Consider the following 23,611-nt stretch of genomic DNA (forward strand, 5'->3'; position numbering starts at 1 on the left):
GGACAAGCTTTTGGGCTGTCTCTTCGTCTACATGTCACCGTTTTTTGATGGCTAATGTAGACGAGTGTCAATTATCTATCAAACTACATAGATAAAAGGAACATATGTTCCCCCAAGGGACCTGCCAATATCTTGTAGTATGTCTAGTGCGAAGCTCAAATGAGAGAGTCCCAAAGATGGCTGCATCCTCGAGATGTTAATGTTTGCAGATAACAAGATAGGCTAGTGAATGAATAGATATTGTTTTGGAGAAATCAAGAATTGTGCTGCCTTTAACGATTATAGTTTTACACCCTTCTTATATTCAATTACACATATACCAGAGTATGCATAATTTACTGTATTTCTTTTTTATCTTCAGAATCCAAAGTAATGCTTTTTTTTCTGATCAAAGGGCTAAGACAAGCATCTGACTTACATAATATAAAATCTATACTGTATGATTAGATGTAAGAGATTGATTGAAATTGATGAACAACACCTAGAGCAGTGAGGTATCAAACCCCCTGCAGGGCAGCTTGCTGCCCTTCCCCTAAGCCCAAAAAGTACTTTCTAAGAAAAAAATGATATTAGATCTAAAAATGAAATCCCATAAAAAAAATCCACCTATATTTTTACTGCCTAATATTTGGTAGAAAACTTTAGAGATCTTTTCAAGGTAATTTTAGCTAAACTTATTCTCCTGACAACCCCCTCCCTTTCCTCTCTCTCTCCTTCCCTTCTCTGTAAATTATAGAAGATAATTTAGTTCACTTTCAGAATAAATGATCTAAGATGACAGTGGTGCACTAACAATACTAATTATCTATGCCTAATTACAGACTGTTTTTCAATCTAAATGTTCCACTACATACAATGGAAACCTCTTCAATAAATAACTTTAAACAAAAGGCTAAGAATCAAGCTTGCTAAATTACTGGCTTACTTGAGAGAACAGAGTACAACCGCTGATTTCTGGGTGATGCAGGGATTATGTGAACTTAGCATTTCTAACCATTCTTTCTCTAGACAAAAATAAATAATAACCTTTACTTTGTTTAAATGAAAAAACGAACAAAACAATCTGGTAAGTAACAAGCATTTAAGACAATTTCACATCAAAAGTCATAATAACATAGGGGGAAACAGTGCAGGATGCTAGATAACAGAAAGTAAAAACAGGCTGAAAAATGAAAACTAGCTGGACACGAAGGGCTATTTTGCAGTGTAAACTCTCCACTAGAAAATTCTCCCTAATGCTCAGCACAGTATACAGCACACAGCAGGTGCTTATAGAAAGTATACTGATTGATTACTATATGCACATTTTAATCCCTTGGTACAATCCCTCAATCAGTAAGTGTATTAAGAGTCCCCTTCACACCAGACTCTTGGCTAAATGACCTCAATACAAAGATGAAAACAAAACTTGGCTTCAAGCCTACATCTATTTGGGGGAGAATGTGGGTTTATGTGTTTATTTTTTTGAAGTATATACAAGAAAGTACAAGATTTTTTTTTTGAAGGGGAGGGTGTTCTAGCAGGCAGAAGATGGAATAAGAACTGAAGTCACAGAAAAGAGAATCCTAAGATGTGGAGGAGAGCCTGTGATGGAGGGTCATGAGGAAGCCATGAAAGCCAGTTCCCCTAAGGCAGAGAGCTGGAAAGGTAGGCTGAGGCCAGTCTACTGAGAGCCAAACAGGACTCTGTATATGACCACATAGGGAAAAGGGAGCCCTTGGAGTTTATTGAGGAGGAGAATGATGTGGTCAGACCTGTGCTCGAAGAGGATATCTAAAGGCTGCTTGGAAGACTGTCTGGGAAAGGGAAAGACCTCAGCAGGGAGACCAAGTAGGAGGCCACTGTAATAACGAGATGCTAAGGGCCTCCATGGAGATGTGATAGCAGCACTAACAAGACCTGGCAATGACTGGATATGTACAGAGAGAGAGAATGAGGGGTTGAGGAAGAGGCTACGGATGAAATCCTGGGTATCTGGAAAAGGTAAAGTGATTGGCTCAACACTGGCACAGCAGACCATTTAATCACAGAGCCTAGATGTCCACTGCTCTTTGAAAATGGCCATTTTGTCAGCACCAACAAAGCCTGAGGATGCTGACTTTGAACAAAACCAAAACAACCTTATGAAGTTAAACCCCCAGACAACAAAACATGTCTGCAATAGAGAAAACCCACCTACCCCTTCACTGATCCTGAAATGTATCATCCCCAATCAGGTGAGTTACAAAAAACAACTGTTACAAATAACACATTTTACCTTTGAACTACGAGTTCATTTTTTAAATTATTTTTAATCTCGCTTGTTAAAGGACTTCAAGACTTTATAAGACTTGCCAATCCAATTATTCTGAAGCCTTAGGAGCCTTCGGAAGGCCTGACAGCTCCTGCCCTTACCCTACATCCCCCTGTGAGAAGGACATACGTAATCACCAGTTAGGACGTTGTAGGCTCTTTGCTCCATTTCAAAATCCATTTATTGCTCAAGATTAACCCACTTTCAATTCTTCAATCTTCAACCCTCTCCAATCTCCAGACAACGGAGCCTCTAACTTCAGAGACTGAGATTAAGAAAAACGCTGGATAAGGAATCAGGAGAACCGAGTGTCCTGCCCAGCTCTACGGTGAACTGTGTGACCTTATAAATCAACTCCTTCCTTCATGCACCTCAGTTTGCTCCTTTGTAAAATGGAGTGTTGGTCTCCAAGATCTCCATGATCTCATGAGATGATTCTTCACAGAGGTGACCAAAAGCTGGTACAACTGCCCAGGCCAAAGATGCAAAAACTCCTTTGTTCCCATCACTTTGTTTTCTACGTATTTTCAAGAGTGCAGAGAACAGTGATGAATAACGACCACCAGGCTGGGCCACACGCTGTTGTTGAGTCATCTTTTAGTCATGACTGACTCTCCATGACCCCATTTGGGGTTTTCTTGGCAAAGATACTGGAGTGGTTTGCCATTTCTTCCTTCAGCTCATTTTACGGATGAGGAAACTGAGGCAAACAGGGCTAAATGACTTGCCCCGGGCCCCACAGCTAGTAAGGATGTGAGGACAGTTTTGAACTCAAGAGGATATAGTGCCAGGCCTGGCACTATATCCTTGCCATCTAGCTGGGCCACATAGTTGACCCTAATTCAAAGGGTACATCACTGAGTACAGTGATGACCAGCATTAAAAAAACAGGAGCTAAGAGATGCTATGGATGAAATAGTTAAGACAATTAAGGCTTTTAGTTTTCCTTTTAATTTCCAAATAAATATGAAACAACCATGAGAACACAAAGGAATGTCCCATCTATCCCCACCTCCTGGCCTACTTTCACATACAAAGACCACAAATACATCACTGTCATGGGTTCAAAGCTCATCCCAAGAGTTGATAGAGCAGTGCTTCATACATACCAGAGGAGGAAAAAAGTCCTCGATGAGGGGGGCCTAACCTCCACCACAAAAACCATACCACAGTAGGCATAGTAAAGAGTGACATAAGTAACACAAATGACAAGTCAAACTGTCAGAATTTGATACAATGGAATCACTCCCATTATTAGAACAGTTATAAATTATAGGGATTTAGGGTTTTTTGAGTAAAAACCCACACTCAAAGACTCCTTTGCATCAGCAGTTTTCAAGTTAAACCCAGAGTGAGCTAGATAAAGACCTGTATTTCAAAGACCAGGACTTTCCAATGCCTTGTAACGTGGTGATACTGTCAAAACCCTTCTATCAGAATGTGTTTGATATACAGAAGATATGAAGTCTCTCCTATGCAGTTAAAATTGAATCTAAATCTTCTCAAAGCATTTACGTGAGCACATACCTACGGTAGAAACATAAAAATGATCTTTTGTTGAGAATGTGGACCCCCTCCCACTCTAAAGCAGCTCCACATAAGAACAGTCACTCAGGATTTGGCATGTTTTAAAAAAAGCGTATTTAAAAGTATCAACGCATTTTTTATTAGATTGATTACTTAAATATAAAGTAGCATCCAAAATGATGACAACCCAAACCAAAATACCTCAATAGTATCTGAGCCGATTTCATGTTGCTAAGAATCTATTAAAAGCATTTACTTTAAAGAGTGGGTGGCCTCTAGCTCACCATTACACACACACATACATACACACACATTTAAAAAGCTACATGTAATGTGGATTTTTAAAAAAAGTCCTACTCAATTTTAAAAAGCCCTGAATAGGCCCGGGTTGGCACCGTGGTAATTTTTGCAAACCCAAGAGAAAATTCTTGCTGCCATGTATGTCTGGCTCCGCAACTAAATCTGAAAGTTGATAACAATAAATGCTGGGAATATTTAAAAATGTTGGAAGACTCCATTTTCCTTGTAGGCAAATGTCATAGTTTACATTTCAAAATCAAAAACATGAACCTTAGTATTAAGGAGGAAATTAGAATTTAATTTCAAATAATTTTTTTCCTTTATCCAAAGAAAAGGGAGATACTAAAATTAGCCAATTTCTAAAGAATTTAATTTTCAGGTTCATTTTAACTAAAGTATCAGTATTAATATGATCACTTTTATATAGGATGCTATTTTAAAATATTAAGTATTATTAAATATTATTAGTTAATTAACATAATTATAATTAATATTATTTAAATATTAATATTTAATTTCTTTATAAATGGCATTTTTGTTATAAACTAAACAAATTTACAAGTAAAAGAGGGAAATGTTAAGGTGAACATAACCAGGACAATAAAGGCAGCTCCATTAAGCAGTTTTAACTCTTGCTTACTCTGTGGCACCTGGAGTCTTCCTACTGGCTCGAAGTGACGTCCGGACCATCCCACTGCACACAAATGGATTCAGAGCAGCCTCAAACTCCCAAGTTAAAAAGAGCATTTTTTTTCCAACAAAAGAGCCCTAAACTAAGGCTGTAGTCTGGAGGCAAGAAAACTTGTGTTTAATGCTAGCTGTCTGCTTATGCCTGTAATATGGTCACACGAGGTCTATTTTCTCATTTGTAAAACTAGGAAGTCTTCCTCAGTGACGTCTAAGGATGACCTCTGCGGCCCTATGTAAACCCGTTAGCCCTTAGTAAAGCTGAAAAGCCAAATCACATCCTGGGGCCAATAAATAAGTGAATTAAGTTGAAAAGTACAGGAGAAAAAAAGGGCATGGAGGCAGAAAATGAAGAGAAATCATATAAAAACATGAAAAAGAGAAGGGCCTGGATGGAGCTAACATGGCAAATGCTGACTCCTACCCCAGTAGAGAGCCGTGCCCACTTAAGGGGAAATGGAGGCTCATCTATTCAGCTCTTTCAAGGGCAAAGGGAATTTTCCCTGAGAGTCAATAATCACATTTTTAGAAACCCACACTGAAACTTCCACACACATCGTTCCCACTATAGTAACAGGTGATCCCATCACATGTTTTAAGAAATGGAAATTCTCTGCAAAGGCTCTGGCAAATCAAATCCTGGCCAGAGGCACCAGAGTAGAAAAAGCATTTGATTCAGGGGACCTGGGTTCAAATAGTGTTTGCACTACTTACCCACCTATATAACCCTGGGCAAGTAAGTCACCTAAATATGCTCTGTGCCTCAGTTCCCTGTTTTGTAAAATAAAGAGGATGGACATTACAGTGTAACACCTGAAGCCTGGAAATGAAGACAGGTCGCAACACTTCCAAATACCAGGTTAAAATGCCATTCCTGTCTGACTTTAATGTTGTTTATTAATAAAAAGAAATAATAAAAATGCTGGTTGTGCAAGTCAATATGCAACCCACAGGGATCCTTATCAATGGTTTTTAGTGGCTCTCATTTCTGAATTTGACACCCCTGGACACACGATTAGCCCCTGATCTATGTAATCTAAGGCTCCTCAACCCCTGGGATTCACATTTCTACGCCAAGGGGAGCCTGGTGCCCAGTGCCTACCTACCTTTCCAAACTCTTTTCATACTGCTCTGCTCCCACTTTCCACCTCACCTTACCTACCTGTTGTACCCAATATGACATTCTGTCCCCCACCTGGCTCTCTGCCTTTGCCAGGGCATCTGTCCTTTCTGAGATGGTCTACCTCTTCACCTTGGACTCTTAGGCTCCCCCATCATTTTTAAGGCAAGGTCCAATGGTCTATGGGTGCTTACCACCACAAAAACGCTGCTATCATATTGGAATACATGCAACATTCCCTTACCTTCCCGCCCACCATGGCCATCCCACCATTTAACCTCCTGGGGAGCACAGGCATAATCAGAATTTGATCCTGCTGCTCACAGGTATGTTAGGTATGTACAGAAATTCATGCCGTGCCTTCACATGGCTACATATATAAAAACTGCCTCAGCACAAGTCACAGAGGAGCAGCAAGACAGAAATAGTAATTTGTAATTAGTTATTTCTCCTGGACTTGTGATTTCATTGCACAGGAAACTCTCCAGTGAGGAACTGACCTCAGTCAAGGTAGGTCAACACATTCTCTGGAATGTGGAGTCAACCAAGGTGCCTGGAGCTTGAGGAATCCCCCAGCTAGGATGGGGGGGTAGCCCTTGATGCCCCTGCAGCCCAAGGCTAACACTAAAAATACCCAAACAATGCTCTGAATAACAGACGCCTTCAGAGGTGACTTTCATGCCTATGGAGGTGGATTTTAGGATATTTTTCCACTGGCTCAATCCCCCACTCCTCCATAATGCTTTTTCCTCAGCTCCATTTTAATTTGCTTCAGGCTTAATTGGAACCAGTGGCCTTCATATTCTAATGCTTTAAAACATCTATGTTCATTAATATTTAAGCATGAGATTTTCAGTGAGCTTTCCCTAGTGGCTTCTAGATCCATGCAGGTGCAGAAAGAGAAGAGCCCTTCCCTGGACTTACGTTTTGGCCGTGACATCTACGTACTGTCCAGGGCGAAAGTGAGCTGCATACAGAGGTGTGCCTTTATAAAGGAAAAAACGTTCCATGAGATTCCTCAACCAGGAAAACAAATTCACATCCAGAATGCTACCTAAATTGTCCTACCATGCCTTGGTTCTCCTTTGGGGTCTGTGCATCCTACTGGTGACACCCTGCAGGAATCTCCATTTGGAGGAAGTTCACCAGCTAGCTGGCCTTCCCTCCTCTCTGGATTCTCCTGCCACACCCCCAAAAAGTACCTCCCCCACCCCCTTTCAGCTCCCTCCTGTATCTTCTCCCATTACGATGAAGCTCCTTCAGGGCTGGACCTGTCTTTGTTTTCCTTGCGCCAGTTACACATTAAGTGTTTAATAAATGCTTATTGACCTGACCATACTATACAGAGAAAGCCTAGCAGCCAGCAAATCCCAAAAAGAAATGAATTATACCTCATATAAGTGTTTCTGAAAACACGCACAAAAATAAAATCTAAAAGATACTAAAGAAATTATTTATTCAAAAGAACTCTGTGATGAATCATTTTAAAAAGCAAGACTTATTTTGTAATGAAATATGAAATATCACCCTATACATTTTTTAAAATCAACAATTGCCTTTTAGGAGAATTATCTAATTTTTGATGCACACTTACCAATTAGCCACCAATATTTACAGAGCTTTAGTTCCTAACATCATGAGAGGTACTCATATAGAACCTGGTTTTTGCCTTGGCTAGCTCTGATTTCATTAATTCAGATACTGTTTCCAAAGAAATATATCACAAGGCGGTGATAATATTTAATACAAATTTTGGACTTTAATAAGGGCCAAAGCTCGAATTAAGAAGAGCCTGGACCTAATAGTCTCCTTTGTTAAACTCAGAGAATGCCTTTTGGTGTTAAGCAAGCAAATTGGACTTCCTTACCAGACCCTTCTCCTGGCATTTTAGTGATAAGGAAAAACACAGATGTCCTGAGTTGTAATTTCAATTGAAACTTTGTTTACCCTTTCCTGTGTCAGCTATTTCGAGTACCCGTTTAGGACAGGAAGCCTGGTGGGATTTTCTTATCGTATGTCACAGAGACATATGTTTACACAGCCTGGAATCGCAAGGCCCAACCGACACAACTTTGTTAATTGTCTTGTCTTCTGAAATTTATGATTTGTTCAACTAAGAGAGTTCCTTTCTCACAGCAAAATGTATATAAGCCAGAAGATTTCTGTACTGGGTAGCCAGAACATTTCTGGCTCCATAATGCATTATGTTACCATTTTCTTTAATAGGGAATTGATTAATTAATTAAATCTTAAAATGCATGCATTTAGCCTGTTGCCTTTTCTTTAACCAAGTTTTCAGGTCAACAGAAGTCAACTGCACCTTTCCACCAATCCTTGACAGCAGTCCTACCCAATGTGCCCAGGGGTCTTGCTCCAGATATCCTGACATCATGCAGATACCAAAGGAGGAAGCCAACTGCCCAATGGTTATCCCTCTCTCCCTGCAGGGTTGGCCACCTCCTTTACTGACCATGTGTCTGTTTGATGACACGTTTTATGCCATTTCTGCCAGGCATTCTTTGTTGGTGATATGCTACAACCTACTCGTGCCCACCAATCAATCAATATGCTTTTACTAAGTCCCTTCCGTATGCCAGGCACTGGGTATACAACGAAATAATGACTACTCCTGAGAAGCTGACATTCTAATTAGGACACAAGGGAGACCCATCCTGCGGTGGTGTTCATGTGCTTAGGTGTGTATGTAGAATAAACACAAATAAATGCAAAGTCATCTGAGGGGAGGGTTCTAAGTGGGCGGGATGTGGAAACACTTGGGAGTATACCTGGTACACTAGGAAGAAGGGGGCGCTTGAGCTGCTATCTGAGGGAAGAGAGGGATTCTACAGGGTAAATATAAGAAGGGAACCATGTTCTTTGGGGGTCCTAAAATTTCAATTCTTTAGAGCAGGGACATCAAACTTGAAGCAGGCAAAACTTCCAGTGTGGCTGGAACCAGATTAAAATGTAACTGGGAAGTATTTAACAAATTAAATAAAAATACAACATAGCTAATGTTTGTGGTTTTCTAAGTCAATCTGTGGCCTGCAGGAATCTGGTTCCTATTTGAGTCTGATGCCATAGCTTTAGAGAGTATGACAATCTATGACTCCCGGTCATACGTAATTACTTGAACAATTTTCTTGGTGTAGGCAGGTTATAGTAGCTAGATAGCTGGACCTAGAGTCAGGAAGACCTGAATTCAAAGCACGATCTCAGAGAGCTGTGTGACCCTGAGCAAGTCACCTACCTAATCTTTGTCTACGCTAGGTTCCTCATCTGTAAAATATAAAAGCACCCATCACCTAGGGTGCGAGGTGAGGATAAAATGAAATATTTCTAAAGTGCTTTGAAAACATTAAATTTTAGTTATTGTTACGGTTGTTGTAATTTAAAAAGCAGGTTTTTGTTTTCAGGAGAACTAATTTTTCAAAGGCAATTTGGCCTGTTTTCCCCTAGGGCTTTTTCAGCTGTTAGCCCAGTTCACCATTCATCCACCCGCACGGGCTCAAGAGATTCATATTGATGGAAAAGCCCTGAGGTCTGTCTATCCATCTGCTAATCAGAAACTGAGCAACAGACATTCTCTACCCACTTGGTTTTTATTGTGGATCCATTTAGCGTGAACTCATTGAATGATCACGGATCTCATCATGTAGCTCTGCCATGCTCCTAGGCTTGAGGTAATCATTAGCACAATATCAGGACAAACAGGACTGCCTGGACTCTGCTTTGTGCTCCGTGCTGGATGGTCACCCCAATAGCAACGAACAACTTTGGAGAGCAAGTATCTCACTTTTTCATGTCTCATTTGATATCAAAGAGAGGATAAAACAAAATTCTCCATTTGTTACTCTTTCAACAAATCTTACATGATTTTCACATCAATGAGAATCATCTTAATGGAGGAGAACCTTTGAACAGAGAACTCTATTCTAAGGAATTAGATGTTCCTTTATAGTCCAACAATAAGCCCCATGGGATGGGGCACTCTTGGCAGGCCATGGGACTTTCCAATTTTCTCCCCATGGGATGTCTCCTCCATTGACAACAGGCCTGTCTGCACAGAGGAAGTGCTTAAAAAATCCTTCCTTTACTGGTACCTTTCAGTCAACCCTGCAGTCTGCTCTTGGACACTAAAATAATTTTCTGATTCTTCTATACTTTCAAGGTTTGGCTTCTATATATGCGTACATTAGTAATTAGTAATAAAGATTTTTGTTGAGGTGGTAAGCAGGTATATGGGTCAATGCTTCACATTTTTTCTTTTTGATAAGAACAAAGTCCACCCTCTTTCCCTGTTGGTATTTTCCTGTTTCCTCTATCTTGAGACTTGATCCTTCAACACTTTCAAATTCGTGTTGTCTCTAGTATGAACTTCCTCCTTTGTGCATAGGGGCTTCCTATTTTTATTTTCTTGGGTACCACAGAACAATGAAGTCAAGAGTGCAAATGTGGTTGTTCTACTGCCTATGATGAAGAAAGCAGTCATGTAAGGATATCAGTCCATTGTGATCTTGGTTTCATCCTTAAGCAGATGCTTTCTGGACGAGCAGGTTAATTGGATATTGCAGGAGAGCTTTTTGCACATGTGTTTCTTCTCTCTACTATTTCTCATTATTGTGCGATGATCTTGTATGTAACCTAATCTTTAATCATCCTTTGTGAAAAAAAAAAAAGTTCATCTTTTTAACTCACTTGCTGTCATACTATTCAGTTTTGCCAGAAGGACTGCTTTTTTTTAACTGTCGGGTGATTTTAAATGTCTTTCGATTTCATTATGGCAACGGACTGAATATAGTTAACTTCTAAGGAAATAGTCATCTGTGTTGAAATTATTCTATTTCCTATTTTTTTCAGCTTCAGTAGCATTTAAAAATAATCAGGTTGCAGTCCTCAACGGCATGGCATATCTTAATTTTATTCTTCCTTTTAATTTAGTATCTTGATATCGCATTGATGATCTGTCCATATAGAGAAAACTCAGAAATGATTTGCACCAGTAACCAGTCATTTTCTGACCGTTGAAATATAATGAACTTTTAGTTTTGTAATGTAATCTGAAACTCATTATGTCTGATACCTCTAAAGTCTCTGCTTGAATGAGAGGATTCTACATTGTCCCCTTACTTAAAGGATTTATTCTGTAAAACTTGGGACTCAGTCAAAAGGCCAAACCTAAGGGCCTAGGAGACCACCACACGTGGCCACAGGTTCCCCATCCCTAGCTAAACAGTGTCAAACTAATAGGGAAATGTTTAACAAAATGAATAGAAGCACAGCGCAACAAAGATAATGTGAATTTGTGGTTTTCTAAGTCAACGTGCAGCCTTGCCAGGAATGCTTTCTATTTGAATTTGATAGCTTTGATTAAACATCTTCAGCATCTTTCATTTTGTGCTCCTGGTTTATGTTTCACCACCCATGTTTTCTGAGCTTCCCTATGCCTTTGTGCTGATATCACAGAGTATTAAAAAGGATGCTGATTTAAAGTGGAGGGTCTTATCAAGCCTTAGTAGAATTTTTCTACCTCCTCCTTCTCAACAAGCTTTGTTGAAGTCAAACTGTCTTCCAAGATATTTTGAGTCACCTAGAGGCCTCTTCTGATTGTCTGTTGATTCACCTTTTAGTTGTTAAGACACCCCCTCTTTCATCTCCACCTCACTGGACACAGAGCTACTTACTGGCAGAGCCAAATGTTAATCTGCCTAATTGCCTTCAAACTATTCATTTAATGGAACATCCCAACATATAAATGATGAACCTTAAAAACGAAATGCTTCTTAGAATGGCTTTTCCAAACGGGCAGCTCTCAGTATTGCAGACAGTATTCTTCCTATTATTAAAAATGAAGTCGGCTACAAAATGCCTCATGTAAAAGTAGAGATTTAATTTGTCTCTTGTGATTCAATCAGAACCTTTTTATACATACAAACAAAAGTTAAGTACCTTGAACTTTGCTCCAATTTTACCAAAATGACCAGCATCAAACCAATTATATTTACGGTATTTTCATCTCCCCCTACAACTGACCACCAGTTACCTCAATCAATCAATCAACAAAAATGTACTAAATGCTACTATGTGCCAGGTACTGTGCTAGGTGCTAGGATTAAGTCTTTAATTAGTTACCTGGTTTAATTATAGCATTATCGGTCACAGGAAATGATGAGAATTTCTGTTTTGGCGGCACTCCAACGTCTCTGTACATTTTCATTAATGACTCAGATTTCTAGGGGGAAAATGTACTCATTAAGGGAAATAAAGCAGATGAGTTTTCAATGTAAAAACACACACTAGGTTAATGCCATCCATAATACTAACGCCACTTTTCTACTACCCTTCTTGAGAATACAGATCTCAAGGCAGAGGAGACCTGAGGAGTGATCTTGCACAACTCCCACATTGTAGAGATAAGGGAACTGAGGCCCGGGCAACTTCAGTGACTTGCTGAGGGGTCAAAGGAGGACTTGAAGGCAGGTGTTGAGAGCTGGCTTGGCCCTGACAATGCTACATCCCAGGCTGCACCTTCTCCCCCAGACCCTGAGCCATTGGGCCTGGAAGAGAAACTGGAAACCTCTCTCCCTGGTGCCACTTTAGACTCTCCCATCAACTCCTAATGCAGTGACCTCTCCTCTTCTGAGATGCAGTCATGGACACAGTGGGGGCGCTGTACATGGCCCCCTCTCTGCTCTTTCTCCAGTTCAGGTGTGGCTCACATTCTGCACTAAGGGGCTTCAAGATTTCCAGCTCCCCAATTCCTTGACCCCTCTCAATCTCACACCTTTACTCCACCTTAGCCACACACAGGAATGGTCACACACTGTACTGACCATCCCTTGAAGGTGTTCTCTCTAATTAACTTCATTAGTAGAAACTCTGACAGTCTTCTATTTGGCCCAAATTACTTCTCATGACCTACTAAGCTTCCTACAATTCTCTTTTTTACAGTGGAAACACTTCTCTTCTCCTAAAATGAATGATTCACATTAATTTGGGGCCATTTAATGCCTTAATTGTAGGTACTATGTACTTCTTAAGTTTGTATTTCTAATGTTGCAAAAGTAAGCAAAAAAGGTAATTGAACTCAGTTTATTATAGGCATAAATTTATCACAGATTAAAAAAAAATCCTATCCCAAGAAAAACCACATAGAGTCTTCACAGATTTATTTTAAGATGCCTAAATATTTTATACTCCTAAGTTTTTATTTTTCAATGGCTATTTCATGCTGTAGTCCTCAGGCAAACAGCAAGTAGGCTAATGATGATGTTCTTTTAAAAAAACAGACCTCTTCCTCCTCTGCAGAAGGGCATATTTTATTTATAAAGAATTGTCGAAGACCTATTTTCATATCATTATAAAGAGTCATTTGAAGAGACTGCTTTTGTCACTACACTCTCATATTATAATGCATTTCCCCCAGTACTAATCAAACATTTTTCTTTGCCTGAATAAAGAAAATGATTTAGACTAATTCCTAAGTAAGTTCCTCACCTCAAAGCAAAGGTCAGTATCTGGGCAAAGCACAGAATCAAGAGCCCCGTGTGACACCAGATATGTACAAGCTTACTAAAATTTTTGTTGTTCAGTCGCTTCAGTCATGTCTGATCCCATTTGGATTTTCTTGACAAAGACACAGGAATAAGAGTTTGCCATTTTTTTCTCCAGCTCATTTTAAAGATGAGGAAACTGAGGCAAACAGGGTTAAGTGACTTGCCCAGGGTCACACAGCTAGTGTCTGAGGCCAGATGTGAATTGTGGAGTCTTCCTGACTCCAGGCCTGGCATTCTACCACCTGAGCCACCTAGCTGTCCCTTAGTAAGCTTAGGTCATTAAAAATGAATATTTATACAGGTCAAAAATCACTTCCATACAAGCAGACTACCCAGAATATTTTAAAATGAACATTCCTTAAATACTGACTAGGACTGGGGAACGCTATTACCTGTCATTAGAGTAAGGCTTCTGTTGCAATCTAAGGGGATTTTTCTCTTCTACTTAGACCTTGGGCAAGAGTATCTTTGAAAACCATACAACTTCCTGCTCTCTACTTCAATTGACATTAATTACCACAAGATTGGTGAACAAAATTATATCTCTTGGGTTGCAATTATTAAAGAGACTTGTGTGTACTTAAGAAATAGACCCCTTATTGGAGGAGAGTGTAAGGCTATATTTTGCTCTGCTGAGTCAAATGTCTTTGCAATTAACAAAAAAAAAATAATAGAGATCTTGTATTTTTTGGATCTTCTAATCAATGGAGTGAATACTTTTATGAAAGATAAGGAAACCTGTCTGTGGGTCACCAGTTACTGATGTTCTCTACATTGTTTTGGGGGAGACAAACCCTACCACAACGATTACCCATGATTTTTTCCATTCCTCTGGTATGTTATTTTCCCTGAGATCCATGTAACGTGATTTCTAATGTTTAAGACTGTTTATCTGGCAAAGACCTCTTTAGTCTCTACTTGGCCTGGTTCCCAACTTTAACTTGAGGTGGTGATACTATGCTGATGGATCATTAAAAAAACGACGTACGGTCTCTGAGGAGGCAAAACTGCAGGTGACTCAAAAGGCAATGGAGAAAAACAGAGAAGACATGGCGGCTTACCCTCCAGGAGGCATAAGGGTCATCAGTGAGGCAACATGTAATCGGAAAAGGAGATTGGATGGTTGTACAGAATGAAAGGAAAACAGCCCAACAGTTCAAGTGACTTACTAATAGCTACAAAATACAGAAACGCCTCAAAGAAAGCCTCTGGCGTGCTGAGGGGATCCTCTGTGAAAGAGCTATCCAAAATATGGCCGGAATCCCACAGGACGAGGACTGCACTGGGAACTAGATCAATGCAGGAAGGTGATGGCTCCATGGGAGTGTTTTGTTACAACAGTGCTCACTAACAAATACGTGAGGCAAGTCAGTTCTTATCATTGGCATGAATGGACAGTTTCCAAAATTAATTCGGCCATGTAGTACTATGGCTTGGAATGTACTGAAAGAATTCATAAATGGAGATCCAGTACTTCTGGGGTACCAAAGGAAGGTGTGTCTGTGTGTGCAGGGGGGTGGAGATGGAGGAATGCTGAAGACAGAATTTCATATTGAAACTGCCACATGTAATAAATATTTTAACAACTCAGTTTATATTTCCCCATCTAAAATAGTAAATGTCACTAGCACAGATATGCTTTCATAATACCCATATACACAAAGCCAAAAATACTAGGATTCTGCAGAACAATATTTAAATACTGGTTTAGAGAGGTTCTAAGCACACATTGGACTTCTGGTTCTTCACCTCTGGAATAAATTTAAAAAAATATTCAAAAGTGAAGAGATTTCTAGTTTAATTTGCTAAGTTCTACTGGAAGCAATATGGATTACAAACCATTTGCAAAAGAATAAAACACTAAAAAAAAGTGCACACATTTCCAAACATGATTGTAATGTTGAAGAGGAGGGACCGGCCACCCATTGAAAAAGTAGTTCTAGAAAACCCACAACTGTCAGTCTAAAGAACTGCACCCATAAGGTCGGGAACCCATTGGAAAAATACAAACATTTAATATTTTTAAAAAGATTCCCTAAAAATCTTACTATGCTTTTAAAATACTATGGGATTCTTCAAATCATGAATTCATTAAGTCCTCAAAATATTGTTAATTAAAAGGGGTAGCAGGACCACAACGGGGGGGAAGGGGAAGTAACCGACATTTCTATACAAGAGAGTTAAAGATGGCAGAGAAGGAGAAAGCAGTAAAGCAGAGTTGTCCCCAAATACTCCTCAGAGGTTTGGATTGAGCACCAGACTGAGACATGATGGGGAAACGCAAGGAGAAATCACAAGATTTATTTCTCCATGCCAGGTCAGCATAAAGAAATGGACAGAGGTCTTTGGGCTGGGGACATGCTCTACCCAGGAGGGTGTTACACAGAACCTTCCAGTTTGGGGATCCAAAGGACCGAAACCTATAGCTGTGTCCCAAAGCCAAAAGCAGCCTCTGATTCAAAAAAACCTGAATCTGCAGGGAGCACAAACAGAAGCCAACTGCCAGCTAGCTCAACGATCCCTCTGACCTTGTGCAGATCTGGTGTTGACTAAGGAGGACACTTGCACCCAGGAGCAACTGACTTGCTGGCTGCATGCGAGGGCAAGGGCTGGGTACTGGGGAAGGAGAGAGGACAGAAGCTGGCAGCAGCTGTGTGGCTCTGACCCTGGAGCAAGGTCGGAGGTCATGGCTGAGTAACCAGGGCAGGAGCCCTGTGTCCTATCACTCTGAATAATGGGAACAGCAATAATGCTGGCAGCTGTCAGGGCTTTCTGTGCTTTCTGTTATCTCCTAACAAAGCTAGGAGGCAGGTGCTATGATAATGTCCATTTTACAGGTGACTCACCCAGGGCTACACAGCTAGTGAGCATCTGAGGCAGGATTTGGCCTCCAGTTTTCCTGACTCCAGGTCCAGTGCTATCCATCATACTCTGTTCTTGCCACAGAAGGGAAAACAACAGTGCCTGTTCTCAAAGAACTTTCATCCCAATGAAAACAGAGGGGCACGCTGAGCTAATCTGAGAGAGGAAGGCCCCAGCAGCTGGGGCAAGCAGGAAACGACTCCAGCAGAAGGGGGAAGAAGCAACTGGGCAGCTAAGAGAGGAAAGTGAGAGGGCAGAGAATGCCAGGCAGGAGGACAGCCAGGAAGGGACACTAAGGCAGGAGATGGAGACTCTCATGTCAGGAGCAGCAGAGGCTGGTGCTGCTGGATCTGAGGGTGCTGGGAAGAGCAGGAGGAGGGGCCACGTTATGAAAACCCGAGATATAAAACACAAGAGCTGCTGCTGGATCCTAGAGATAGAGAGGAGATGGAGGTACCTGAGGAAGGTGCATGACATGATTAGAACTAAGTTTCAGAAAAATCCGCTTGGCAGCTGAGGAGAGGGAGGATCAGGGGAAGAGACCAGAGGCCCTAAGACCAGGTAAGTTTCCATCAGAAGGCTGTGGCACTCATCTGGGTCAGTGTGGAAGGCTTTGTACCAAGGCAGTAGGTCTGGGCAGCAGCAATGGAACACAGGAGAGCTGGTGTACAGGCACAAATGAGATCTGACAACAGAATGGATGTGTGGGTAAGTGCAGGCGAGATGCCAAGAATGCCACTGAGTTTGTGGGTCTGGAGGACCTGAAGAACCATGGTGCCCTTGATAGGAACAAGAAAGTTTGGAAGGGGGGGGAAAGTTTTTTGGGAAAAGATACTGAGCTCCATTTTTGACATGCTGAATTTGAGATGCCTATGAGTCAGCCAATTCAAGCTGTCTAAAAGGCAACTGGGTGGTAAGAGAGCATGTAGCTCTCAAGAGTTTGGGGAATGTAAATAGATCTGGGAATTATATGTAAGATAACGGAAGCCTTGGAAGCTAATTAGATTACCAAGAAAGGCAGCACAGAGCCAAAAAGAAAAGAAGGCTCAGGACACTTCTGAGGGATAGCCATGGTTAGTGAGTGTAACATGGACAAAATGGCTGAGAAGGAACAACTGGAAGAAAGTAGCATCACAAATACCTGGAAAAAAGAAAGTAGTGAGGAAAACAGCGCAGCCAATAGGGTCATATGCCACAGAGAGGTCAAGAAGGATGAGGACTGAGAAAAGGGGATGAGGTCTGGGAGTGACCTTCAGAGGGAGGAGTTTCAGTTGAATTCTTAGGTCAGAAGCCAGAATACAGAGAGTCTGGAAGAGAGTTACAGGAGAGAGTGCAGAGGGACCAAGGGTATACAGCTTTGTCAAAGAAGTGGAGGAGAGGCAGGGGGTGAGAACAGCAGGGATGGAGAGATCAAGTGAAGGTTGTGTTAGGATGAGGGAGATAAGCATGTGTATTTGCTGCTGTCACAAAAAAGAGCACCTTCAGGTCAGTCTGACAAGCATTTATGAACTTCTCTCCCTGCGCCGCCACCCCCCCCCCCCCCCATCCTCTCTGCTTCTGAAAATATGACTTTTCTCTAGGGCCCTGTTATCCCACATACCCAAGTGTGCCACCTTGGCACTGACCTCTCTACTTCTCACTCTTCTCACTCTCCACACCCAATCAGCTGCCAAATCCTGCTGCTTCTGCATCTACAATCTCTCTGGTATCCCCACTCCTTCCCCCTCACACAGCTACCACTCTCTACTTCAAGGCCTCATCACTCACCACCTGGACATCCTAACTGGCCCCTTCCCTCCCCAGTCTAGTCTCCCTGTGACTGCTAAAGTGATTTTCCTCTCCTGAGTCCTGTTTGCTCAAAATCCTTCAGAACTCTGCTTGGGTACCACCTTTCACATGAAACCTTTCCTGATGGCCCCAACTTCTGAGGCTGTACTCAAAACTTAGCTTATATTTATCCTGTACATAATCTCTCTCTCTCTATCATCAGGCACTATTTCATTTCTATCTTTGTACTCCCACCATTTATCGTAACTGATTATGTGGCTTTGTGCACGGCACACAAAGAATCAGTCAAATTAAAAGGAATCATTTTCCCATTTGGCCTCTGCTTTTCTAGGCTTTATTAAAGATGTCAGTTGCTATTACAGCAGGTTGTACATGTTATACTCTAAGCTTATCGTCTGCTTAAAAATGATTTACAATGAAAGAAAAGTATATCTCAAAATTGGGATGTTAATACATGTACTTTCTTTCTAAGAACTAAGAAAAAACATGAATATGGACGAGCTGGTTATTTTCAGGAATTAAGAGATGTAATATAATTTTAGAACAGAAATTTAAAAAACTCAGAATGATGTCACATTAGCATTCTATCTGAATACTTGTAGTTTAAAAAAATTTTGATTCATGATTAGATTTTTCTTAGGACCCTAAGCTCTTTACTAAATATATCTAATAACTGCCAGTTGTATTTATTCCTTCAGGAAAATATTATGATTTTCCAAAGAGACTAAGACATAGAAATATAAGTAAATGGCTCACAGACTAAAAAAATAATTTGTAGTATTACAGCTTCAAGACACAAAACAATTCATAAGTAATTCATGCAAATTACTTTTGTAAATAGGAACTTACAGAAAAATGTGATACATTTTTTCCTCCTACTATCAGAGTTCCTCGATTCCTCTGACACTCTTCCTTTGGGGTATATTTTAGGACATGACAGTCTTGTACCTTAAAGACAAACACAAGTAAGCGAAAGGTTAAAATGCAGAAATCTATTTAAATGGCATTATTAACTATGGCTACGTAAGTTTACGAAATTAAGCACAAACCTAACCTCTTTCACTGTGTCTCTAACAGGGAGGCAGAGCTTTCTTCTGGTATATAACCACAGAACTGGGGAGCTGGAAGAAGCCATGAGGCTGACCCATGGGATGAAGCAAATAGACGCAAAGCACAATCTCAGTTTGAACAGTTAGCGGATGGATGAAAGTTCTCATCTGCATCAGGTCAATCCAGAACATGCACAGCAGGGTCAATCAAGTCACATGTTATTAGATGTGATCGGGCACTGACTTGATTTAGACTAAGTTAAGTTCTTTTTGTTCCAGATCAAAGTGAATCATATAAATCAGGGAGCCTCATGCTGATTCCTGGAGAAATCTGAGAAGAAATATTAAGATCCATCTCCGTAATTCATCAGAACACCTCACTCTTTACCACACGGGGTGAAGAGGCTGGCCTTGCAGGAAGTGTGAGCTGGGTGCAAGTCCTTGTCCTAAGGAAATAAGGAACTCCCCAAGTCTCTAAGTGGCACAGCAGCTACTAATCTGCATTGATTTGGGGTGTAGCCTCACTGGAATGCCCTCGACTAATGAAATCCTAGGTCTTCTCTGCTCCTGCCTCCTCCCCTTTCCTGCCAAATGTTCTATTCTTCCATAGGACACTGACACATAATCATATTTATCAACAGCTACAATATACATAGTCTATTGATAATTGTTAGAATTAATTTGACACTCATTGGGGCCTATTCTATTTTCCATTTATTACCTGAAGTAATGTGACAACATGTCTTTTACCATCCTTGGTCCATAAAGGCATCATGCCCAATTTTACTGCAATAAGACCAACTCTTGAGGAACCTAGAAATTAAAAACAAAAAGAAAAAAAAAATCAAAGATTTCACCACCGTGCAACACAACCTTAAAATCTCTCTTCTTTCCAAATAATATGGCTTCCACACAAATAATACATAGCATTTATATAGTATTTACTGTGTGTCAGGCACTGTGCTAAGTGCTTTATAACTATTATTTCATTTGATCCTCACAACCCTAAGAGGTAGGTGCTATTATTATCCCCGTTTTACAGATGAGGAAATTGAGACAAACAGGCAAAGTGACTTGCCCAAGGTTATACAATTACGAAGTGCCTGAAGCTAGATTTGAACTCAGGTCTTCCTGACTCCAGGCCCAGTGCTCTGTGTGCTATACCACCAGCTGCATATCAAATAGTTATTATTCAAACATATACACAGTCAATGCATGGATGAAACACAGCTACTGGTGATAGACACACAGGAACCACACCCAACCGCGTAGGAATTTACACAAACCAACCAGGCACTGCCTGCCCAATACAGTTGTTTTTGGAGCATTAAGCTCACTTTTACTCTCTGCAATGTCCATCTCCTCTCAATGTATTAGATGAATATTCTTGAACTCAGGTCCCAGAAAGGACCACGACTGGGGCACTTGGGAGAGTCCAGGATGGGGGAAACGGTCAGAGCAGATGTATCGAATCAGCCGCAACGTGTGAGGATTTGCTGTACAAACTTAAGAAGCGACACCTCACCCTTCTGATCGCTGGACAATACAAATGGCACAGCTGAGACTGCAGAGAGGGCCTAGCTCACCAAAGCCATGGAAGAACTCAATGCAAGCACTCTACCAGACTAAAGAAGCAAACACTAGGGCAGCCCCTGGATACGGAAACATCCCAGGGACACTGACACTCGGGGTCACGTAAGTACCTTGGGTCTCCTCTTCTTTAATTCTTTTAAGTCATCTTTTTTCTTTTTAAACTGAGCCTGGGTTTTAATATCTGAGCAAAATGACCCTTACTCCTTACACAGTTTAACTCTGGAATATGAGAAGTCACTCAAAAAAATTATTTATTAGTAGGGAACCTTTTCAGTGAAAGGCTAGAGGTTTAAGACAGTTTAGCACAAACCTGAAATACAATTAAATAATCATTTATTCATCCCCAGGTACACTTTATTACTCCAGAAGAATGGAAATATAAGTATATAAATGTGTGCATCTGCCATAAAAGATGTGACCAGAGCCTAAAAGCAAAGTCCTCAAACAAATAAGACGTGTACCTGGCTCCCAAGGATGGATGGGCCACGGTTCATCTTTCAGAGGGCACAGTTTACTGGCTGTCTGGGCCTTATACTCCTCAGCAGTTAATTGTTTCAGAAACTCGTAATTTTCTTCAGACAGATGTTCATGCCACCAAGTGGAACTGGCCCCATGGGTGCCTCTCACAAGAAGGCTGAAGTGTGACCTGTCAATGTAAGAGAAAAGAGGTCACATCATTTCCTCTAATCTGGCATAGAGGAGCACTGTAAAACCCAAGAAGGAACTAAAGCTGTAAAATGAACTGAAAAGTCAGCTCGGTCTCTCTTTTTTTAATCTGAAGCCCTCCCGGCATTCCTTAAAGGCACGCCAGGTCTACCCAAGCGCTCACTGGATGTCTTGTCTTGGGCAGTCCTGATTTCTCACAGCTCCAGCACATCTTATCAATTTGATTCAAATGATTAAAGAACGATAAAGCGTTTGCCAGGGACTGGGGCCAAGGATACCAAAGTAGGGGAGTCTCTGCCCACCAGCAGTTTCCATTTTACCAGGTTTCAAAGGTTCTCAAACCTGGCAGTCCCGGAAGCCTACGGCCTCCTCAGAATTATGTTCTTCAATGCACCAAACACAAGATCACAAAAGAAATCTATTATACTGCAGGCCCTTAGCAAGATATCAAACAAGCTCGTGGAGACCAGTTAGGAAGCCCAGTGGGGGGGGCGGGAGACACATGATCAGACAAGTAAGCACAGGGTATAAACAAAACGCATCTGTCCAGTCTTTTTTAATAATTCTGATTCCCCGAAGGATGGGCTCTGAAGAAAGCTGGGGAGCCAGGGGCATCAAGGTCACAGGCTCTCAGGTGTGGCCCCTTGACTGAATCCAGACTGTACACAATAAATCCCTTTGTTAAAGGATTTGTTCTTTAAACTTGTACTCGTTCAAAAGGCTGCACCCGAGGACCCAGAGGGCCACGTGGGACCCGGAGGCTGCAGGCTGCCCACCCTGACTTGGGCAAAGGCACGGAGGTGGGAGGGAAAGGAAGGTGCCATCAGTCTGGAAAGAGGCTGGACCCGGACTGAGAAGCGAAGGATGAAGCGTCCTGAGAGCTTCCTGCACACGGGTGTTGGGCGCCGTGGGCACGTCACTGAGTGCTGGGGGAGGGGGACACGGGGCACGGCAGCCAGCGGGCCAGGCTGGGCACGAAGGGGATCTGTGTCTGCTCTCGGAGGCGTCCTGGGCGGGGACAGACTGGAAGGGAACAGCTGCCTGGGCCGGTGCTACCGGACCGAACCAGGACGAGGCCTCGGTGGGGGCGTGGGGATGGCTCGGCACCAGACGCGCCGCGAGCTCACACACAGCAGGGGGCCGCTGCCCCCACGCGAGATGCCCGGGCTGCCCCGCGTGGCCTGCGTGAGCACGGCTGTACTTGTATTTACCCCCACTAGGCCTCGCTCACACGCCGTCAGACCCCCTGGGTGCTGCAGTCCGGAGGGGATCACACTGTAACGTGAGGGGGGCCCGGGGGTCCCCACCCGGCCCCAGAGTCTCAGTGCCGGGTGAAGGGGGCGCTCGCCGGGTCCCGTCCCTCGGGCCATTTATCTCGGTCTCCCCACAGCTCCGCACGCCACTGGCGCTTAATAAATGCCGACAGACCGCCGCTCGGTCACCGTCAGGTCGGCCAGCACTTATTAGGCGCTTACGGAGTCCCCGAGCGCACGACCGGCCGCGTGACCTTGAACAGGCCCCGCCCCACCCCGGCCCCACGTACCCGCGGCCCCCGCCGCCGCCCCGGGCCCACAGCCCCTCGGCCGCGCGGGCCAGCAGCCTCCAGCCCCCCATGGCGCGGGGAGCTTCCCGCCGCGTCCGCTCCCTCTTCCTCTCTCCAGGCAGAGCAGCACCGGAACCGGCGCTCCCGGCGGCCGCCCCTCTTCCGGTCCTGCGCACAAAGCCGGCCGGCCGGAAACAGCGCCCGGAAGCCGCGGTTCCTCGCCCACGCGGTGCCAAGAACTCGAGGCCGAGCTGGGGGCGACCTCCGAGCCCCTCCACCCTCCCCACCCCCATTGCTACAGATGAGCAAACTGAGGCTACAAGGGAGTGGGGGGACTTGGCCCTCCGGTCGGACAGGCCTGCCCCAGACTCCCCAGCAGTCACTTCACCGGTCCGCCTCAGTTTCCCCATCTGTAGAAAGGGGGGGTAGGCGTGGTGCCCCCCCCAGCCAGGCTCTCCAGGGCCGTGACCCCAAGGACGAGGAGGGGGCCGGTCTGTGTGCTCAGAGCTGTCTTATTTCGAGGGAAATTGGAACATTAAGGGAAACAGGGGCCGGTGCTGGACCCCGAGGACCCCAGGCCTTGGGGGCACAGCGAGGCAGGACACCCTCCTCCTCCTCCCCTGCCCC

At 42.8% G+C, this 23,611-nt stretch overlaps 1 protein-coding gene across 1 annotated transcript in view; it reads right to left on the reverse strand.

Annotated features, from left to right (window-relative positions):
- The window catches only part of MRPL3 (mitochondrial ribosomal protein L3), a 34,610-nt gene extending 11,306 nt beyond the window's left edge, over window positions 1–23,304 (reverse strand). Inside the window, exons 1-6 of the mRNA XM_072651323.1 lie at window positions 22,985–23,304; window positions 21,237–21,421; window positions 19,904–19,995; window positions 18,983–19,081; window positions 12,060–12,159; window positions 6,852–6,912 (exon numbers count right to left, since the gene is read on the reverse strand). Coding sequence (XP_072507424.1) covers window positions 6,852–6,912; window positions 12,060–12,159; window positions 18,983–19,081; window positions 19,904–19,995; window positions 21,237–21,421; window positions 22,985–23,277 — 830 coding nt within the window. The 5' untranslated portion in view covers window positions 23,278–23,304. The remainder of the gene's footprint in view (window positions 1–6,851; window positions 6,913–12,059; window positions 12,160–18,982; window positions 19,082–19,903; window positions 19,996–21,236; window positions 21,422–22,984) is intronic.
- Window positions 23,305–23,611: the final 307 nt, after the last annotated feature.

The sequence above is a fragment of the Notamacropus eugenii genome, chromosome 3 (genome assembly GCF_028372415.1).
Source record: "Notamacropus eugenii isolate mMacEug1 chromosome 3, mMacEug1.pri_v2, whole genome shotgun sequence".
NCBI lineage: Eukaryota > Metazoa > Chordata > Mammalia > Diprotodontia > Macropodidae > Notamacropus > Notamacropus eugenii.